The sequence below is a fragment of the Homalodisca vitripennis genome, chromosome 2, assembly GCF_021130785.1.
Source record: "Homalodisca vitripennis isolate AUS2020 chromosome 2, UT_GWSS_2.1, whole genome shotgun sequence".
In the NCBI taxonomy this organism is placed as follows: domain Eukaryota; kingdom Metazoa; phylum Arthropoda; class Insecta; order Hemiptera; family Cicadellidae; genus Homalodisca; species Homalodisca vitripennis.
Window position 1 is genome coordinate 44,083,098 of NC_060208.1, and position 24,276 is coordinate 44,107,373.

At 30.0% G+C, this 24,276-nt stretch overlaps 1 protein-coding gene across 1 annotated transcript; it reads right to left on the reverse strand.

The window, feature by feature from the left end:
* Positions 1-7,574: 7,574 nt before the first annotated feature.
* Positions 7,575-24,118, reverse strand: LOC124353868 (ras-related protein Rab-10). Its single transcript, XM_046803903.1, has 5 exons — positions 23,963-24,118; positions 19,597-19,657; positions 14,550-14,688; positions 13,416-13,505; positions 7,575-8,047 (listed from the first exon to the last, which is right to left on the reverse strand). Exons 1-5 carry the CDS (start codon positions 24,087-24,089, stop codon positions 7,859-7,861), a joined length of 606 nt encoding a protein of 201 aa, XP_046659859.1. The 5' UTR covers positions 24,090-24,118; the 3' UTR covers positions 7,575-7,858.
* Between the last annotated feature and the right edge of the window lie 158 nt (positions 24,119-24,276).

Consider the following 24,276-nt stretch of genomic DNA (forward strand, 5'->3'; position numbering starts at 1 on the left):
CTACGGCCCTAATTAAAGATTAGTTATCCTAGCACATGGTAATCTTTATGACCCAAAAGCCACTAATTGCCTGAATCACTTACAGCTTCACGATTCTTAGTTAACCACTATGCATGTGTTCACTGAAATAAGTTAATTATAACTTTCAAGGGAGTGGACAGTTCATAGATACTGTCTATGATAATATATAATATAATGCTATTTGGTATTTTCTAAACACTTTAAATAACATTTAATTTCTTGATTAGGTTGGGAATTCAATGTAATATGTAGAAGATGTGTCTTTCCATTCTTGCCCTGTCCTGTATTTCTGCTGTAACTATTTGCTAATAAGAGCAATTAAAATAACCTTGAGCAGTTATTGTTATGGTTTGAAGTGAACAGATTGGAAATGAACAGTTAAAAATACTAATAGTAAAGTTTAGTACTTTCAAAATCAAGAATCTCTTGATTTTAAAATAATATTTGTGAACAACAAAATATCAGTAACAAAAATTTCTGGAAAAATCTGAAACCTTAATTTATCTAAAACATTGAATATGTGTAGCTATCAGATGTTGCTTTAAAGATATTGTGTTGATCTACCAACTAAAAATGGTTTATTGTTCATTATTGTGTTTCATAATCAACTATTATGCTGTAAAGTTCTGGGGGAAATCAACTATATCAAGTGGCACCAAAGAAGACCTTTGAGTAACAACCAATTGCACTTCAAACAGATGATGAATAACAAAATATGTCAATTAATTTGGAGACAATACCTACCAGAATATAAGGCCTTAGTGCTCAACTCGGCTCAAGTTGAAGCAGTGTGTTGGTGGAAACATTGGGATCTGTTTGTTACAATCGTTATATTTTGATGTTGTTCAATAATAATGAACTTGAGATATTTATAAATTCAATGAAGCATGTCATGTTGTTACAAATTACTATCCAAGTTTTTCAGTTTACACAGCATTAAAACATTACTAACACAGTTCAGACCTTGAGATATTTTAATTGTGTTGGCTATATTTCCATGGAGTGTGAATTGGAAAAAGTAATATGATAGTTCGACAACGGTCATGTAAGTCTGAGATATTGGATTGCACACTTAATTAAATTTAGTGAAGGTTGACTGACAAATGTTTAGTTACAGTTTCATAGTTATTAATATTTATGTCATTTCACAAAATTAGGCCATCTCATTAAATATATTTTACATTCATTACATGTATTTTAATAGTAAATATTAACTTTACCTACTACTTCGATTTTAAAAATTCACTGACACTCATTAGGTATAGTTGAAGGGTACATCACCAACATGCTCCTCCCTCAATGGACTTCTTTTGCTGGTGATTTCTGTAATGTCTTAGTGTATTTTTACAATTCAAAACAAATTTGTTCGGATTTTTGATTTCTCCAAGAAATTACCTTTATAAATACCAATCCTCCAATCACCACCAACTGCTTTATCATTGCTCTTTGCTTTGTGCTGCCATCTTGTAGCTACTTTTGGCACTGCTAGTGGAAATATCTATTGAAAGTACTCTTGTCCTCATTAATTGCATTTTTTATACCTAGAGATGCTATCTAGAAGTAATATATAAAACGTTTTATCAATATCTAGTGATTTAGCAGTTTTACAACAAAACTCCTTGCATCATTTTTAGCTATTTTATGGAATTTTTAACCTATCTGTAACTTCCTGCAGCTACTGTTTTACTCACTTATAGTTATGTTGGTTTTACAGAATTTTGCACAAGACATGGTGTCTCGTTATAATATAACAAACATTTCTTGTACAAATGAGCATTCATTTAGATTTAGTTTACCTTATATGCTTAATAACTTTTCAAGTACCACCCCATTATAGATAATTGAATAATATTTACAATTATGTATGATATAATATAACAGTTTAGTTCGAATAATAAAAACACAAGAGAGTTCTTTTGTGATGGAGTAGCGAACTCAATTCAGCCCCGTAGCTCCATTGTAGTATTATAACGTTGGCTACTTTTGTAGCATATTTAATTTTTCATTTTTATATTACATGACCATGTTACATGTCTTTTATGTATCCTAGTAATAAATGTAAGCTCATAATTGTAAAAACATGTAATGTGACAATAAAATACACTCTATTCTATTATAGGCCCTCAAAGTTAGTGTAACAGATTTTGAATTCAACAGAAAGACTGACAAGAAATGGTTAGTTTGTAAATAAATTTTAATGTAACAATGTTTCATCACATACTATCAGAGGATTCTTAATAGTGTAAATTTATAAAAATATTACATTGTTAGGTTATTCTGTCACAATTTTATTAATTACAATGTGATTTAAAGCCAAATACAACCTTTTTTATAGTTGTATAGTGAATAAAATTTGTAATAGGGATGTAGCCTCCTACTTAATAGTACCTCATTTATCCAGATTAATTGGAACTAGAATTGACCTTGATAAGCCAGGAATACAGTAAACACAAATAAATAATAAATTACAGAGAGTAAGGGAATTATTTGTTACAGATACAAACGTAAAAGAGAACCAATTTATTATTTTGTTTTACAGAGATTAATTATGGAGAAAACAAATGAAAAGAAACATTGTATAATGTTGCATAAAAGACTCAGCCAGTCTCTCCTGTTTAACTTTGGTACACTGATTTCGTGGAGTACGATCATGCAGATGCTTCAAGGCTCTCATTTCTGTATATGAATTGTCTGACCATCACTCCAAATAAACCATCTGCCAGTCTTATGGTGCCTTGGCATCAGAATGAGTCATGACAATTTTCTGTTCTTCTTCATTGTCATAAAATTGTCGTCACTATCCTCTGTTACCGTTAAAGAATACTCCTGATACAATTTCTTTGTCGATCATTGCACCACAGCTATTGGTCTGAAGCCAATCATCTACCAACAGAGTCTCTCGTAGGCCTACTACGACACTGTTAGAAACGTGATAATGCAATCTGTACCGGGGGCTTAGACTGTTGTGAGTTTAGTTTTATTCTACTGGTGATTTGTTGCAATAGTAATCCTGCTCAGTACAAGAAAACCAAAGTTTAACACATTTCATTTATGTATTCGGCCGAGCAGCCGGTTGTGCGAAGCTACTATCTGTAGGATTATGTCTGAATACCTCTAAGGCCGACTCTTGTATAGCGAGTGCTGACTCCTACTTAAGGTCCACTGAGCAAAAATGTCCTCTGTCTATGGCTCGGTCTATTGTGATCGTGTTCGTATTGGTATGTGTTTCTACTCGGATCGATCCTTCAAAGTTTGATGTTGGAACTTGGAATTGTTCTGTCTGATGTATGTGTATTGTTACAAGTTACTTTAAACATCAGACATGTATTAACGGAAAAACAAATTATACAAAAATATTGTTTATTGTTCAAAAAATTTGACTCACTTTTCTCAGTATAACCAATTGGGATAATACAGAGATCCGGATAAATGAGGTCTGCATAAACATTGTACTATGTATACATATTAAACAGTATAATCAAAATACGATATATGAATGATATATCAGTATGTCTTTTAATTTCTAAAACATACAATTAGTGGATTAAAAACAAAAATTTTAATTTAAAAAAATATTTGTATGATAAAGATTAATACAGTATACTATTTGATCTTTCATGGCTCCAAGCAAGAACTTTTGTGGTGATGGGCTTTGTAGCAAAATTACACACAAAATCATTTCAGAAATAAAAAACTGTTTGTATCTAATTCATCTTTTATAAAAAAAAATACATTGAGTTCTAAATATTAAGAAATTTCCAAATCAGGAATCCAATAATTAATATATAATGCTAATGAATGTTAAATAATGCTAACATAAAATAATAAAACACATCAGGTTTAAAAATTCATGAAAAGTCTGTTAAATGAAGAATATATATTTTACAATTTCTTTTATAATCAATTCTGTAAATAATATTCTAAAAAAATATTGAATGGCAAAGAAAATGAAGAAATAAAGCAATATATTAATTAATCATCTATACATAACATTGAGAAGTCCTGAATATTTTGTGCAACTCGGACAAATACTCCGTACTCTATACATCAGAATTACTTACACTCAAATTGCAGTTTCTTCTCCACAGTTTTATAGAACTCTAACTTATAAAAATAAAACCAATATATAAATATATTTTTCATAATAATAATAACAGTTTGTTTTATTTCCAATACAAATTGATTACAAATATAGTTCGTAAATAAAATAATCAACTTTTAAAATATACTTCCTTTAGAAAAAGACGAGACGAGAATGCTTCTCTTTAATGCTAACTTTAACTGTACTAGATTAGTGGAAAATGTGACTGACTAGATTTATAATCTGAATACAATTTCACTGAAAGCCCCCGGTAAATTCAACAGCGTATCTTCCAATTGTTAAAATTCACAATAGCTGCATCATTTTTTAACTCTACCAACCAAGAAGTAATTGAATTGCAGATTTTTGAATTTATTCAGTCCTTGTGTAAGATTAAGATACACAATAAATTGTGTAAGTACAACCATGTATAGTAACACTGACGGAATAAAAAGGTTTTATATGAAAATGTATATTTTCTGGCTTTTAATAAATAGAAGTTCAAAGCAATTACAAAATGTTAAAATTCAATATAAAAATACAACACTTTAGGAACTAATTTAGTAAAAAGAACAGCACACCTCTCAAGTACAACCTGAACACAATGTTCTTGTTTTACACATCAAGTTTACAAATATAGGTTAAACAAATGGATACAGAGTGATGGTATTATTGATTATTGCCCAAAGTTTATATCTAAAGAATCAAAAAATAATTTTTATCAGGCACAATATAAAACATGACATTAATCTACACCAAGATAAGATATTCATTAGCAGGGATTTAACGCCCAACAGGCTGACACATTCCTTCAACCCACTTAAACCAAACAAAGGCACGGACTGCACTTCCCGTGACTGCTTCTCTTGCAAATAAAAATACTCCTTGTTGTGGCTGAAAGTATAAACATTGCAAGAGCCATTCAATTTAAAATAGACTAACAAGAATAAAAAGTGACAATATTGTGAATGAATTTTCAGTCTGAGCCATGAGAGTTTGTATGGTTTTAAGATTTCATTTTTCTTACATTTTAATGATACAATTGAAAGCCATTCTACCCTACGAATTCAAATAAAATATGACTGGTAATAACTATTACTTACTTTAACAGTAGGTTGAACTTTGAGTTATGTAAAATATTAAACTTGAATATCAGTCTTGATAACATTATTACTGTACCGTATTTTTTAATTCATCATGTTTTTTTTATTTTTTTACAAACAATATACATATTATCTCAAGCAACTGGTTTCATTATTCAATTAAAACTCTAAGCACTACTAATAGAACTAATTTTATTTTATCAGGTGAAAAATTCACTACATGTCTTTGACCTTTGAATATTTTGTAGGTGAAATAAAATATAACCATGTGCAGTTATGGCCAGGCTGCATTATTATGAATGTTCTAGTTCACATCAACCAAAATTATACAATTACGTTTATTCATTTAAATTTTTATTATTTTCTGTTAAAGACTAGTTTGGATGCTATACTTTTTTATTTCATATAAAAATCTATTTAGTCCATAGGATAATCTAAATCAACTTTAATCTTTTTAAATAATGATTTCTAGATATATTGTTACTGTGGAACTTTTTGCATACTTTTACATAGTTAGCTCAAAGATGGCTTCAATAAATTAAGTGAAATGTTTAATAAATTATCATATAAATATATATTTGAAGTTTAGTAATTTAAGAAAAAGTTCTACCTTGTATCTAAAAAACTGTTTCAGCAAAACTAACTTATTCAAAAGATGTACGTTACTCAAAGGAGAACAATCATAAGCAAATGAAAAAAATCCTAAACAGAAACATGACAACTTTTGTGGCCTGTGACTTCCTATTTTTTCAGTGGAAACAGGGAGTACGTGGAGAGTCAGTAAATACTAGCTACCATTGCTGTCTCTACACTGCCATCATGTCTATAACATTAATTGTTCAATGTTTAATGACAATAAAACTCTTGATCATTTCACACATACTTGCAAATGCTTCTCTATGATTCAAAATGCCCAATCCTTAAATGCTACCATATTTGAGTTTAGGGTGTTTCATGTTTGCGTAATTTTGAAATCCTACAGAATAACATTTTGGTTTCTGAATAAGAAGTGGAAAGTTTGCCTTCAAGTAGTACATGTCATATGCACCCCATCAGCAAAGTGCTTTTTCTAATATTTCCTGAAATATTCACATAATAATTAAACTTCCTTTGAACTACCAACAGAAAACGTATGCACAGATTTGTCTTATAATAAATCTAAAACCAAAAATTTTGTATTGAATGATCAATTTAGTGAACTAAGACAAAATAATATTATAATAAAAAATAGAAAATTCAGTAATTAAAACAACTTTTAACCACATGTCTATAAGTCACATTGTAGCATTTTAACGGCTAGGGTAAAACAGTTTAATTACTGAAGAATAGACATTTTGTTTATTGCATGTGAAACATGATGTAGACATATTACAACCAGCAATTTCAAAATTTATTGTTACACTAGAAATTGTTATGGCCCAATTTAAAAAAAGTACTTTACTGATTTGAAAGCTTGAACATTTTGATTTTGGTAAATTTTGTGTAACTAAAACAACGGTTAAATAAAAAAAAATCAATTGCCCAAACAGAATTTTTAATCCCAATATTACCTATAAATGCTAAAATTAAAAAACTATTTTTTAATAACATCAGCATAATTGATAACATTCTTTTACCAATAAAAAAATTTGTTTACCAGTATTTAAAGCTTTAGATTATGATTGTGGAATAATGTTTAAGATCATGTATTTGTATTTATGGAATAAGTTGTTCTAGATTTCATTTTTGTATCCAAATTTTTAATAACTTGAAATGTTTAGTAAAACCGCTTGTTTAGTTTATTTTTTTTTTAGTGGTATGAGTGAAAAATTAATTTCTGAACATTTATGAATTGCTAACATTTGGTTATAAACCATATAAACTTATCTCTTGGCTGATCAAATTTGTATTAATTAAGGAAGACCACTAAAGCATTTTATACTACAAAAAATATAATTAAAAATGTTGTATTACATAGGGAGTAAACATATATACAAACATAATATCAGAAGCCATGCAAACTAGAAGGTTAAGAATCGTAAATGTTTTAATAATACAACAGCAGAGTAATAAAAATAGCGTAAATACATATTTCTTGCTCCTCAATAAGTAAGTAGCCTAGCTAGAAATTTACTTTCCCTGGTAACTAAAATAACAGATAAAATGTTACAAGAGACAGAAAATTGAAGATGAAAACATTTATCTATTTTTAAGTTCAATAATTTTTCCAAAATACACATTTGAGTTACATACATGTTTTAATAATAATAATAATAATTAATAGGCTTTATCAGTACTGAACATTATTGTATCTTATCTCTTTGGCAACACCAACCTTTCAGCTGCAGACTCCATCATCGAAAAGCGAAAGTGATAAAGTAACAACAGACTCGGTAATAAAAGCGATCTTGTATTTATTTACACTGTGCAAAATCAACACACACAAAATTACAATATATAATTAGAAAATTGGTTTGTTTCTTTTTTAATAAGCTTTTGCCTCTCTTTTGGACACTGCCTTTCACAACTTGTCTACGCCGTTTCCCATTTCACATCACTCGACATTTCCCATTGACAGAATAATGAAAGAGCAGTGTCACAATGAAGATATGTCATGTGTACGTCACTGGATCGTTGTACGCGGTGCGCGGCGTGAGCGCAGGCAAGCGAGTGTCTAGCAACAACGGTTAACACCCCGGTCCACCCGGCCGCGGTCTACTAACACACGGTCTGGTGCTTCCGTTGGATCTCTGCCAGATGTCTTATCTAGAATCGCCTCAGCCAGTTCATTGAAAGCCTTTTCAATGTTGATATTCGCTTTGGCCGAAGTCTCCATGAACCTGATGCTATGCTCTCGGGCAATCTGAAATAACATTCAACTATTGAATTATATCTTTCACAATAATTTGTCTTCTAGGGAATATAATGTATAATATTGTGATGAGGAAATTAACTTTGGGATTTTTGTATAACCATTTTGAGATACAAACAGCAGGTTTCATAATTCAAATAAGTCCGTGAGCATGTGTCCATGTTAACCACAAGAGACCACATGGAGGTCAGTTTTGTTGAAACTAGGTATAGTAGTGTTGTAAATATCTCGAAAGTGGGTTTTAATTTGTTTATTGTACTTAATGTACTAGAAATTTACTTCAGATACAGTTTTAGTCCTTAGCCTTGATGGAGTCTAGCGACTTAAATTACTGTACAGATTTACTGCTAACAATGCTGAAATACCTGAACTGCAAATTTCCTCTTATGAAGGAGATGTTAAAATTTGAATTATAAATGTCCTCTTAGACGTTTTAATGAAACATAGCATAGATTGACTGCTGTGCAAAATATTCTAGATCAGTATAAGACTTTTCAGTATGAAAAGAGGCATATCAAACTCTTTTTAACTTGACATTAAGAGGTAAATAGGTAATAAATAATTAAATTCTAGAGGGCTTGGAATTTAAATTTGTAAACCACCAGGACACACTGCCTTTCATCCAAAGTAAATATACTTTGTCACTAATGTCATATATTTTAAATTTGTACAAACTTAATTGTAGATAAGTTACAGAAATAAATAATAAGAATAACTTAAAACAATGCAAACAAAATTAATTATATGGTTTTTGTAAACTTGATCGATGTTTAAGTTTTAAATTACTTATTTATTTATTACTTAATTATTTCAACCCAACAATCTCTGTTTTAACATGTTTTTCACAATAACCATTAGTGCAATCAACTTATGATTTTGATTAAATATACACAATACCTAGCCCATATTAAATACCAATTAAGACAACATTAACTAAATTTTCAAGAAATATAGACTAAATGATACTAAAAAATAGGTTTCTAAAATAATAGATTTTTTAACGTAATAATTTTACAACACAGTTTCCAATGTTTACAACACGTTCTAGTTAGGTTCAGAATAATCAGTAGGTCATTACAATGTTTTGTATCATAGATTTTACTCCTTCAGCTTTACTTTGAGATTTCCCCAATATTGTTTTGTTAGTCACCACTATCAAAGAACATACAAGACAAGTTCAAAAAGAAAAAGGAATTTTCATTAAAAAAAGTATTTGTCTACATTCATGTTGTCGCCTTCAAAATAGTCCCAATTAGACATTATGCACTTGTGACACTGCTTCTTCAAATTCTCGAAACACTTCTCAAACTCGATCTTTTAGCTTCTTCAGTGATGTACTTTTAATGTCATCTATGCTTGTAAAACTGTAGTATAAAACAAGGAAATAAAAGTATAAAATTTATTAAGTCACATGCAGCCATATCTGGAAAATATGGAGAATGGAGGATCATTTTAATACTGTTTATGGCCAAAAATTCATGAACAAGCAATTAAGTGTGAGCAAGTGCATTGTCATGGTGCAAAATCCATGAATTTTTTTGCCACAAATCCGGGTGTTATTTTTTTTTTTATTGCTTCACTCAAACTAAGTACTCCTTATTGACCATTTGACTTTGTGGCAAGAGTTCATGATGCACTATAACATTACATTCAAAGAATACAGTGAGCTTAACTTTCACGTTCGACTGCACTTGTTAAGCCTTTTTCGGTCTGGGCAATCCAGAAAGCCTCAAGGTGGATGATTGAGACTTAGTTTTAAAATCAGATCTGTAAACCCATGTTTTGTAACCTGTTATAACACATTTCTGTAATTCTGCAACGTCGACTTCATTTAGTGACTTCTATTCGCCGTTGTTCGTGTTTAAATTTCAACAATTTTGAAACCAATTTTGCTGTACACGTTTCTCTGATGTAGTACAGCAATTGTTAATAAGTACTTCTTCCTCCTTTTGCATGTCATTGTTTGTTGAAGTCTTGGGGTGTCTGGAACGTTCGTCATCTTCAATGTTTTTGTGGCTATCTTTGAAATATTTATACCACTCATACACCCTTGTTTTGCTCAAAGCAGACTCACGATAAGCCTTCACCATAGGCAAAGAATACAGGTCGCCAAGACCTTTTTGTTACACTTTATTTCATTTTTTCACAAAAAATTTGATACAAATTCCTTAATCCATTTTTGTACAAACGAAAATCGCTGAGTTCATGAAACAAGTCTCACCTTAGCAACTACCACTGAAAATGTAAACAATGAATACAGCTGAAAATTTTATTATACTCCAGGAGCTTAAATCGAACTCAGCAAACCCGTGAAACTTAAAAGATTTCAATTACTTTTGGACAAACCTCGTATTAAATTTTGTATATATCAATACTGTTAACAATGCTGTTAACAAAAATAAACTATGTTACAAGCAATGAGATTCCATGTGGTCTCCTTGATGTGCAACAGGGAAACTGCGGCTGACAAGGAGTGGGAGCTGCAGTGGAGGGGAGCTGGCTCACAGACTGAGCTCATGATTTCATCTCACTCCACATGGAATCTCTCAGCCTGTACATCTTAATTACTTTCCTCAAACAGATCTGAAGAGCAATAATTCATGTGATTTACAAATTCATTATCAATTAAATAAAAAAAAAAATGTATACACAAAGTTTATAGAGTTCTGAAACGCCCTGTATGTCTAACAGGGGAAACATACGTAACATAAAAAAACATTTTTTGTTTTAAAAGATGTACAGAATATAGTAGGTAAAACAATTATACCACACAAACATTTTAAATTTTAACACTGAAATTGATTGGTAAACAAACAGGAAAGACTAATAATTGGCATTGCTGAACATACATGAATATAGTACAGTACCTGCACACATTAAGTTAAGAAGTTACATTGCTTCCCCCATTACTTTTTACATGATCAATAACGCACTACTTTTTCTAACCATTCAGCCATTCTTTTGTTACGTATGTGACACTTAGACACATTTATGGTGAAATATAAATAAAGTAAAATTATATAAATACATTTATCACAGTTCAGTGTATAGAAGGTGATTTAATTCAGAAGTATACAAAATTGGGCACAAGAATTTTTATTATTTTCCAAGCAATACATGTTTTTATGGCTGTTACGTTTGTGACATGAAAGGCACTCATCCTTAGAGTGTTAGGTACATAATGGTAAAATTCTGTTAATTTTTCCTTCAATAAAATTTAAAATAAAATTAATTGCATTCCTAATTAATATTTACGTACAACTCTTAATTAATCAATGTACCAACATGTTTGGAATACTTGTTAAAAATTGTGATTTGTTGTTACGTATGTGACAGGTTGTTTGTTACGTATGTGACAAGTATAACTAGAATACCAAGAACACTATTTATGATAAAAATAACAACTTATTCTATCTAAAAGTGATATCCTTACAACTGAACTGAACCAACAAAATAGGTAACTGTTATCAATTCACATAGAAAACGTTACAATAAAACTTAAGTACTAAATTCACACATACTGTATATTAAGGTTCCTTATAACTATTTCTACAATATTAATTTTTAAATAAGTTGGGTACACTTTTGTTCTAAGTAAAACTAACAGAACACAGTCACACTTCTTTAACATGTACAGTTTTTGGAAACTGATAAAGTACACGAACTCAATGGTTTTAATTTTAGGTTGTTCCAACACCCGAATAATGTCTTTAGTAGCCACGAGCCTTTCATCATTTTCATCAATTTTAAACAGTGTAGTATCCTCGCCATACTTTCTCAAGAAAGTGACTACAATATCTTCATTTACTTTGACTGGCAAACTGCTACGTAGCGAAATTCTTTCATTTTATTACTTAATAATTTCACTAATACAAAGTCACCAGGATTTGGATGTTGGACATTTCTATCAGTGTTTGATAATGGGCTCTTCATCTGTCTCCATCTATGCATCATCTTTTCCAGTACTCTCATACTTATCATCATCAGATTCATCACTGTAAGCATCTTCATAGTGTAGCCGTCGTCGGGTTGACAGTTTTGTAGCGTCATATTCTTCATTCTTAATGTCAACTTTAAGCATGAGTGATTTTGATGTCCTGCTAATCAGTATCTCGCGATCACTATATGCTTGAAAGTGGTGCATTGCTTGAATACCAGTTATTTGATGAATTTTACCCCATCTCTCCTCAAGAGATGTTTTCTATTATGATCTATTTCTTCCTTTGAAACAAACAATAGCCGAATTTCTTTGCATTTTTCCAATGTCACTCTGTAGAAATCTTCTGGGGTATTAACACAAGCTTTCCGACCCTTTACTGCTCTTCATACAATCTTCTTTACCATTCCTCCGATACCATCTACAGCCCCCTTCCCATGGCTGGAAGTAAAAAAATTCCAGTTCATTGCAATACCAAAGTCTTCCTTTGCAAAACAAATATTTGACATAGTGTACCGGCTTTTAAGTTGGCCGGCACAGTTATCAGAAAATATATGTAAATGTTTTACTTCTGGAGCTATTTGATTAATTTCTTTTACAAGAACTTTTATAAATGTCCAAACAGAGTTCTTACAATGCTTCAAATCATCACTAACACAAGCAAAACTATAAACTTTATCATTATGCCAACCTTTTATTTTTTGCACATAAATCAGTCTGGGAGGCTTTAAAATAAACAAATAAATAGATTACCTTGGTAGATAGGCTAGGTTAACTAACTTCCTAAGTTAATTCTTCTTCAAATTGACAGTTTTTGTATCATAACTTAATGTGTCACATACGTAACATTTTGATGTGTCACATACGTAACACAGTTTACTTGCCAAAGAATAATATTTAAAATAAAATAAAAAATATCATATTAACAATCATTAACTTAACCTTACTTTTACAAAATGTTATCCATGTCAACATTCTAGATGAGATGCAGTTTAAACTTTTTCATGTTTCTTGTTACGTATGTGACACTGTGACATACGGCAGAATTATTTGGAAATAAGGACTTGTTCACTTACCAAGTTTATTTAAATTCAGCTCAAGTTTATGTAAAATGTCCAAGCTTCCTCTCTCTAACCTCAAATCTGAGAAACACTTATACACTAGGTAAAATCAGCTGTTTTTAAAAACTAGATTATTGTTATTAGTAGACTGTCTCATCAACAGGCAACTTTAACCTAGAATAAAAATAAATATACATCTTCTATTAAACTATTTTCTTTGGATTTGGTAAATTAAAGTATTTTACAACATAAATATGTCTTAAAAACTAACTTTAAATTTATTTCATTTTTTTACACTGAGGTGTCTGTTATAAAAGAATGGCTGCATTCTGTAAATTAATATTATTTTTAGAAAACTCACAGCTTCTCCTCTCTCTTTGTTGACAGCTCTTTTGTCTTCCATATCACATTTGTTTCCCAGAATCATCTTCTCCACATCTTCATTTGCATGCTAAAATTCAAATTAACAAAAATAAATACATGATTTAAGGCTATTACAAAACTTCTTATAAGAATCTCACAATAAATTCTTTACAATTGGATAAGGTTCTAATTTAATGTTTATTAATTACTATACAAATTTTATAACAATAGCACTACAAAAACACAGGTGACAGTTATTGGAAACACATTTGAAGTTTTGAGATAACTGGTATTTTGTATTAAAGTAATTCATGTAATTCTATTTGACTTAATTCATTGTTTATGCATGAAAACAAATATTCAAATGAAATCCTGCCATAGTTTTAAGAAATCAATACCAATGTTTTAAGAAATCTTTACCAATTTATGAGCCAATCAGAGTAAACTGAACTGATATAACTTTTATAAATAGTACAAGGCATTTTTTTCTGAACATAACAAAGATTACATACTCATGTTATTATAAACAGTTGTTAATTATAAAATGTAATTCTACATTAAATTTGAACTTACTTTTGCTAGGCCAATAATCATGAGAGTTATGTGCCTGCCACCAGTTGCTGTGCAGGAATCACTATAGGGCTAATCAGTATTCATAGACTCTTTTTTATGTGTATCAACAAGAGGAAAGATCGGCCATGGCAAAACATGCACTTCATACTGGACACTTCTTTTCACAAGTAAAATTATTAAAAGATATAAAAAATAACCTCCTCGATACTTACAAAATGATTTTTATGCAGAAGAACCAAAATGATTTGGTAAATAATGAGCCCGGATCTCTCCAAAATTCACCGTTACTGCCTTTCATCTAATTAAATATTAATTTTTACATATACAGTAGACATACTTCCTGGTCTTTAAAATTTTATCTCTTTGTATTTTTAATGACATGTGCTTTTATTTACGTCTAAATTGTTTGTGTTATTACGTTACTTTTATTTCAGTTATGTGGGTCTGATGATGTGTTCATTGAAAACAAAAGGCCTACCAAAAAGGAAATTTATGATTTATTGGAGCATTTGTTCCTAAATTAAGCAGTCTTTTGATTACAGTTTAAAAATGTACTTACCTCATCAATATTTCGTAACCACTTGACAATGTTTTCGAAACTTTTCTCGTTGGTGATGTCGTAAACTAACATAATGCCCATAGCACCTCGGTAGTACGACGTTGTGATAGTGTGGAATCTCTCTTGACCAGCTGTATCCCTGTTACATAATTTGTACATGTTTTATCTGTACGTGAAAGCACCTTAGTATTCACCAGTTGGTAAAACTAAACCCTATTTTAGCAACAATACAAAGGAATAGAAATCTTTAATTACTGTGTGTGTGTGTGCGTGCACGCACATGCGCATATGTATATTTGAATATTCCAATGGAACAGACCAACAATTTTGGTGACAAAATTAAAATATTTATCTCAGAATATGAGGCTTTCAAGAACCCACCAAATTCTAATTAATTACACACACTAATTTTAACATTACATTCTTTAACTAAAACAAAACTAATAACTCATACTTGGCCAGGAGGTATATATATATCCTTTTTAGTAATTCTATTGTTTTAACGTAATCCAAGATAAAACTAGTGGATAATATTTACTACTAAAGCTGAACTGATTTGCAAATATATCGTGTTGAATTAAATGAACACATTTTAAACCAGCTAGTAGTAATAGTTGTGTTAAATAAACTTCAGTGCATGTTGTATTTATAAATAGCCCACTCCAAACCTGATAACAGCACCTGAACAAATAATGAATCACTGATAAGTCAATCTAAAAACTGAGAATCTGTCCACAGTCATGTCAGACTTCATACTGATAACACTGACAGTGCCTGGGGTCTACTGTCATAACTAAAATTTCAAACTCATCAGTAGCAATTCTTTTACATAAAATATTTTCTAAATACTTTTATATAAAACTTAACAATGCCAAAATTTCATAATCCAGCTATCTTTTAAATGTGATTATTTATTGTATATTTTCTTCATAATGAAATACAAAACTAAAGAAGACTCAATTTATTGCCAATACATCTGCGGAATAAGCTCTTGACATCAATTAACGTTATAAGTCCTCACAATCGTGATATGCGGTTTCATAATCTAATAAAGCACACTGTCAGCCCTTGATGTTCTGATCCCAATAAACAAAGTGGTAAGACTTGTGTACTGGAACATATCTGTTGATGTCTTATATTGGTGACATTGATTATTCGGTACAAAAACGTTTGAGATGGTAATTTGATATCAATGCTGAGATTAGTTGCAAGAATGATGTGATAGGTGTTAAAACATTTACTCACTTCCTAACCTTAGGCCCACTCAAAACCAAGACTCAATTTATTGCCAATACATCTGCGGAATAAGCTCTTGACATCATTTAACGTTATAAGTCCTCACAATCGTGATATGCGGTTTCGTAATCTAATAAAGCACACTGTCAGCCCTTGATGTTCTGATCCCAATAAACAAAGTGGTAAGACTTGTGTACTGGAACATATCTGTTGATGTCTTATATTGGTGACATTGATTATTCGGTACAAAAACGTTTGAGATGGTAATTTGATATCAATGCTGTGATTAGTTGCAAGAATGATGTGATAGGTGTTAAAACATTTACTCACTTCCTAACCTTAGGCCCACTCAAAACCAACTAGACTGAGGTCTAGTAATCCAAACTTGTGTTTAGGATTAGGACAAGTAGACGTTACTGGTAAAATGCATTTTAAACCAACTCAAAAATAAACTAACACTTCTAACCATAAAAGGAGGCTAAATAAATTAAAATAATCCGAAATTAAATTGCAACTTATGGATGATTTACATACCAAAATCAAATTTAGCAAAATAATCATATTATATTCTGGCATGCAAAAGAACTGAATGATAAAAATGATACTGTAGATTTATTATCAGTTTCAAGATGAATATTTCAGTGACTACTTTGATCGGTAGAGGGTAGAACAAGTCTTGATATTATCAAAGTACAAAAGAGATATAGTTGGTAATTGTCATTGAAGACCATTATTGTGATATCAATCTATTCATAAAACTACTGTAAGAAACGCAAATTGTAGAATTCTTGTATAATACTTTTTAAAGATAAAGAGATAACCTGAACATTAATAAATACTCCAGAGTGCTAACTGTACTGAAATTGTTTTGTTTCTTTATGAAACCATTAAAAAACTACTTGTAAAAGAAGAAAATAAAACATATTTTTAAATGATTATAACAGACCTTTATATGATTAGCTTGTGATTAAAAACAATAATTAAAATTCTGAAGGAGTCGCCTGATGATGAAACCTTTGGTTTCAAACGGCCTTGTCCAAAAAATAAACTATTTGTATTGTTTAATTAACATTTAGTACTATTTAAAAAATGTTCTAATTGCTCCAAGAGTCTTCAATTGAAGTATGATGTTTTCTTTTTAAATAATCTTAGGTTTATGTAAGAGAAATTCAGTGAATTAATTTTCATTTAGATAATAAGGTAAAGGAACTGCTCTAACCACGACAGTGACCAGTTTATTTCTCTTATGTGCAGTTGGTACTACAACACATGGGCGTTGGCTCTTCATCTTACATAGAGCCCCTTGCTGCTATGCAATAAACTGAAAGCCGTTATACGAGTAATTGGTAAACAAAACAAATGGTATTAAAGTACCACTTATAATAGAAATGTTGATTACTAGACTGACACAATTAACTATTACAAATCTGCTCATGTACAAGTGAAACTGTAATAATGTTTCAATTCAAAAATTACCACTTTACATGAGGACAGAAGTTTATACTAACTTTCTAAAATATAATTGTGAACGTAACTAATGCCTATTGACTACTAAGCTATATTTAAATCCACCTATTGACTACTAAGCTATATTTAAATCCGCCTATTGACTACTGAGCTATATTTAAATCCACCTATTGACTACTAAGCTATATTTAAATCCATCCCCAGATTTTAGGGAAATAGCTGAAGAAATCAAAGACGTAGCAAACAAACACAAGTCAGCTCGATATCGGCTGTGATTTAAGCACTGTTCCCATCAGTTCATGTGTGATAGACATTCTTACACAGCTACATAGAGATGACTATATTGTTATTTATTAATTTGTATCACACCCTTGACCCTGGAAGCATTTATAAGAAATTCTGAACTAAGGGCAAAATTTCTCTTTACAAAACTAGTTTCCGCTACACAGAGGTTAACAACAAAATCACACAGAGGGAAACCATACAGACTGTCAACTAGAAACATAGGATCAAACAAAATTTAAAGACCATTAATATTAAAAACAACTCATAGGCTTTCAATTGATGTATAATTTAAATGCATTTGACCAGTAATAATGCTTTTAACAATAAAATACAAATCGACCTTATCAGTGTTGATTACATTTTGGAAGTTACGTGATCAAAACCAAAAGGGTCACTCAACACTACCAGGGTTAATTAAACCAAGATAATTATAAATTTACAACTGCAATCTTGCTGTAATAAGTAGGCTATAATAATTTAAGTGAATACAACTGTTTTTGTATCTTGCCTAAAAGATGAAATATTATTGTTAATTACCTTTGTGTTTATAATAAATAGTAATTAATGCTTTCACAAGGGTTTAGTAGTATGTCAATATACTTTTAATTTAAATAGAAGCAGTGTTTTACTTAATATGTTTTAATTCTATTTAGATTTATGTAACCATTTTGCGTGGAGTAAATTTTATTTCATTACATTCTCAATATTATATGTATTGGATAGTTTCACAGTCAAATTGTCATCACTGCCCACAGTTATTAAAGGAATGTAAAACAAAGCATGTACTTAAACATAGCATGAATTAATCATATTTATTATTTTTATTCAATCCAAATAGAAGCTAAATTGTTTATAAATAATGTATGAATTTGTAAAACACACTCCCTGTGGCAAATGATTGCTGACAACACTTTAATTTAGCAGATACAGTAGGCTAGATATGCTGACAATGTCCAGCATTTGGCTCAGAAAATGAATTCCTTCTCAGTTTGTCTGTTTTGTTGGCAATCTGACAGATACTTCTTCTAGGGAAAGTTTTATAACAAAAATCAAAAGTAACAAAAAAATAAAATGATTACAGATTTAAATCTTTTATTTATGTATGAATTGGAGATTGCACAGTATCTTGTTTGAATGATTTTGATTAGTGAATGTGTGGGTCACGGTGATCATATCAAGAGTTGACAGGCCACGGCCTTCCATCTGACAAACACTGCAATAATCTGTCATCTGGCTATAACAGAGCCTATTGCAATATGTAACCAGACATTAATCCTTTCTATTTTTCTAGGTCTAATTTTTCTACTTTCTTCTTTTAAAATAGTACAGAAGTTGGTTGTTGCATAGTATTATGCATAATTATGGGGGCAAAAAATTTATTTTAAAATTTTATAGAAATATCTATTTTGAAGTGTCTAAGTTGGAAGTTTTGACTCAAATCTTATAAAAAATATCTTCTTTTACTCCTTTGAACATAACACTATAAACAGGATATGTTTTAAGAACTTGTATTAAAACCTAGCAGAGTATATTCAAGGGGTCATAATAATGAGTTTTCTTCTTGTGACTCCTTTTGGAGCAACAGTTCTCCAAATAATAAATGAACATTTTTAAGTTTAAACAATTGATAAAATGAATTGTTATTGACAAAGTTACCCTATCCAAACAGGGCTCTAATCTACCAAGCAAAAGAACAAACATGTACACTAACTTTGGATGCCTGTATCTTTAAAAGAAGACACTTTCAAACTTATGTTTATAACAAAAACAACTCTTTTGAACTTCAGAATATGGAGAGGCAATACGAGGATAAAAATCATGTACATTAATCAATTTTTTATTTAAATGTAGTTTTATCACTACACATTAATCGCTTGCATACAAACAGCAGGTTATGCAGTTAATAATTTAGATCATTAAAAATACCTTTCACTAATAACCAGACTATGCCAAATAAAATCTATCAACTGACCAATGAATGGCGTCAATCAATAAGCTAATAAATAACTATTGCAAAAGGTGTACCTTTAAAACCGAAATGGCAAAGTTCCACACTTACCATATTTGTAGTTTAATTTTCTTTCCTCTTAATTCTACTGTTTTGATCTTGAAATCTATACCTGAAACAAAATCATTCATACAAATCATTCATGTTACTTTTTAAATTTAATTTTAACTACATATAGTTGACCAATACAATATTATACAGTGCAAAAGCTACATAGCACAAAATAAAATTAACTAATGAAAAAATAATTTTCAAAGTCATAAAGAAGGTGGGATTGTGAATGGAGTTAAGGAGAGTCGTGTGTATAATTAGAAACAAATATTGTGTAAGTCACTTCACAATGATTGATAAAATTACTTCAGAAATAAATATCAATGGAAGTCCCTAACCTAAGTAAAAAATGGTTTTAGTGAGTTAGTTTTCATCACAGTGGCCTGTTTTATAAGTAATGTTGTTAAATTTTTAGATAATTATACAGTAAACTTAGCTGACTATCTTTTATAGGTTTATCATGTGACTATAATAGTGAAGTTAGTTAGATGACACGCTATATAATGCTGATCTACTATAAAAAAATTATTTACTAGTAACATTTGTTTAAAAAATCATACTGCGGCTCAGTTAAACCATTTAAATTATTAATTTTTTAAGTAGAAAACACAAACATACAAACAGTTATAATACAAAATATCTTAATATAAAAATATATTGGTTCATTAGACATAACTCTTTATTGACATGATCTTAGAGAACAGTAATGGTATAAAGTTGCAGTTTTCATTCTTGAGACAAGAAATAAGAACGTTTTATTTATGTACTTTCAAGTAGAAAATACAAAAGACAAATAAAATCTACACAGAGATTATTTTTGCTTATCCCTTCTTTGCTTACTTTGATATCAGTACAGATCACTCATTCAATACTCAACTGGCATATTCACAAAGAACATTTATGTTGTAATCATGGAACAGGCAAAATTATATGTTGTTGTTAGATCTCTATTGACTAAATCAAAGTAAAAACTAATTAAACTTAGATTAATTACTATGTCAACGTAAGCTTTAACCTTTAGACTTATACGTGACTTATCAACATTCTTTCTTTAAAATAAATGTTCAGTTTTCACTTATCTTTTCACTCATAACACTTATACCAACTACACCATAATAGATTGAAATTGAAAAAAAGTGAAACTGCACACCAATTGGTACTTCAGACAAGACCTCCAAGGAGTCTTAATTTAAGATAAATTAATTTTTCGTCTACTTATTCACACATGTCATGTCATGGACCATCAGCTGCTGATCTACTATATTTATTTGTAACATGTTTGTTTTTCTTGTTTGAGTTCTTACCTACTTTTTTGTCATAAGTTATGTAAATATTTATACAATTTATCTATCTATTTATTTATTTATCTATTTATGAAGTGTACTTAGATACATGAAAATTTATAAATGTTTTAAACCTATATACCATGGTTTATTTGTTGGAAGAGAATAACCTGTTCCTGTAAATAAATAAATAAATATATATATATATATATATAATATATATATATATATATATATATATATAAAATTTAGTCAAGTATAAAATGTAAAAAGCACAAAACTATTGTTTTGCGGAGAATTTAATTCTCTACAAATAGGTATATCAATACACTAATTCATCAAAATATTACAATACTAGACATTTATTGTGCAACAGTGATGTACATCATTGTGAAACCATTTTTGGCAAAAACACGAACAATGGTAAATTGTTATGAAACAGCCAAAGGGTTAAGGCACTAACATGTTTATGTAATTTTATTTAACGAATTATAATAAGAGTATTGTTTATTTACATTGCTATAGTAATCACTTAAGACATTTAGCAACAAAGTAATTTATCTTCAAACTATTGTAATTGTGATGTGAGATGGATGAAAATGGTTTGCTCCAGTACACTTCTACTATGCATCCACCTACTGACCCTTACCCTGTATTTTAGCAACCATGCCTGGCACTAAAAGGGAGACTTTAATAAGCGGCCTACACTCATTATTCGATTGCTATTAACGAACAATTCGATATATTATCCAACTTCGATGTATACTATGTAAAAATCATACACAATAAGTTATAATTAATTACCGTAACAAGAAGAATCTCGTACATTAAAACAACAAAACCAACTATGGCCTAGACTTAACCCTAGAACTGTTAATCGACATAATTATGTCGGTTAATGCCGCTTTTGTGGTGTTAACCATCAAAATTTTGTCGATCAAACATTCCCTCGTATAATTACTTTTTATAATATACTCCGGTAACGTATCGATATAATTCATGCACCATTGGATTCGGGAAGAAAAATGCTAAGGAACAGATGAGTTTTATTCCTCTTTGTATTATGGTTATGACGTAGCAAGCTTGTTATTTTGAACGTAAAAGAAAACGTGATGCCGTTTGTTGTGAGCGCCATATTGCCGCTGCCGTTCTGTATCACTTTCGTGCCGAGCTGTGGATATTTGTAAGTTTTAATAGTTTTACGCGTGTTTTAGTGTCGTATTTAATGTGTAGTGTGTTGTTTGATGTCGTAGTAGTGTAAACATATATATTTTAGAATAAATCAATTTCTATTTACTGAAATATGTTTGAGAAATTACCGGCTTTGTGTAGGCTATGGCAAAATTACTTGGCTAAAATTCATTTCACATAGTTTGTTATTGTTTTCACTTACTAAACGTTATTTATAGCACTCTTTTAGCTCTGAAGTAACTATTTATTTTTGGTAAATAGATAGTTTTCACAATAAAATATATATTTCCTGTAATTTCTTTGGTTATATATAATAACTGTTTGGGTTATTCTATATTTTTTCAATATCTTTAGTTATATTTATAGTTTTCTAACTACATAATATTTCCTATTACTTATAAACCATAAATTTACAAATTTTGATATAGTACAAGCTTTAGAAACTATTTTATATTTTGCTGAATGAAAATTTTTCGCAAAATTTTTGAATAATGGCAAAATTTAACTTTTTTTACTTTTCAAAAAATAATTTATGGTAATTATTTTCATTACTACTGTATATTCTATTTTATTCTAAGTAATAAAATATGCAAAATAACATGTATTCATAGATAAATGTATTAGCAAAACTTGTTTTACCAAAGTCTTACGTGTACACCCGATTTTCAGAATTTATACGCATCGCTGCTTTTTGTTCTATAGCTTTATGATGCTTTCATCAATGTGTATAAAGTTTATGTTTTTCTGAAACTAGATAAAATTTGACACAGAATGGCTATCTCACTTATAAATATTTCTCACTATAACTTCATTTGCTAGGTATGGTCCCCCCCAAATTTAAAAAATATTTTTCGTAAATTTTATATTTGATTAAAAAAAGTGTTTATTAGAAAATTTTTGATGGTTAATTTTACAATATAGTGCAATTCTACGTTTAATTCTGAACACAAAAATATATACTCTTATTTATATTGCTTTTATTTTATATTTTTAATAATTTTTTTAAAAAAACCTTGCGCGAAGCTCCAAAACAGCCCGACACTACAGGATGAAATGACCGCCAGTTCTAGGGTTAAGATATCGAAGAAACCCTACAATATTTAACTTATAACTTGCCCAGCTTGATATCAAGAAATAACTGCTTTTGTGATATGGAGGAAAGAATAAATTATCCCCATGTGTTACCAGAAGCCAAACCCACATGAAGTTACTTCAACAAATCACGTCACTTGTGAGAAATATCTTACATATTATCCTCATATTCATCGCCATTTTCAAAGTCTCAAAATATTAGTTATTTCAAGTTGACATTAAAAATTACTATCGCTAATAAGTTGAAATCATATGCCAAGTTAAATAAATTGTAATGTTGAATTATCCTTCGAATAAAAACAATCAAACCATTTTATAATATCAATTGGATGAGTGTAGACCGCTTAGTCTACTCAGAACCAAAAGGGTTAAAATTAGGCCTAAATGAACTGACATCCTATTAAGAGAGGTGACTAATGTCATACAGAAAATGTGGCTGTACTGATTTGAGTGACAATGATATGAGCAAATTATAAACGGAATTCTTCAAATAAAACATAGGCTAAGCCTATTCAGAAATAAAGTTTACAAACCTGATGAAACTGGTAGACACTTATAGTGATATGGACAATCTTATTAGATATCTCACTACTCCCAATGTCTTTTGAATATTTACAATCTACTGGCTCAGCGGTTTAACATTAAAATCAACACATAAATGCTACGAAATGTAACTTATAAATGAGGTTGTTAGTATGACTTGCATTTCTAATTAATTAATTTAGTAAAATGTAGAACCCACCCTGTCATAGATACAAGGTAGGCTCAAAAAGGAATGGCGAAAGATGGTAAGAACTTACCAATAGTTGATATAAAAGTTGTTGTAAAGGCATCATCGGAAAACCTGAAAAGGACACAAGTTTTCCCTACGCCCGAATCTCCAATCAACAATAACTTGAACAGAAGATCGTATGTTTTCTTCGCCATTTTCCAAAGTCAATTAAATAACAATGACGTCACTCTTCAAACATGCCGGAAGTGTTTTATCTTTAAATCACAAACCGAAATTTACCTCTAGAACCTATCATACTTTGATTTGATTCTGCAACAATAAATAAATTATGCCTTGACATAGACGTAATTAAAAATGGTAAAAAATAAATCTAATAAGAAT

Excerpts from the sequence above, each read along its gene's own strand:
- LOC124353868 (XM_046803903.1), bottom strand. The coding sequence starts at position 24,089 with ATGGCGAAGAAAACATACGATCTTCTGTTCAAGTTATTGTTGATTGGA. Across the intron at positions 14,689-19,596 it reads AAAATTAAACTACAAATATG|GGATACAGCTGGTCAAGAGA; the intron begins GTAAGTGTGGAA and ends ATTATGTAACAG. Across the intron at positions 8,048-13,415 it reads ACAAAGAGAGAGGAGAAGCT|ATTGCCCGAGAGCATAGCAT; the intron begins GTGAGTTTTCTA and ends ATGTTATTTCAG.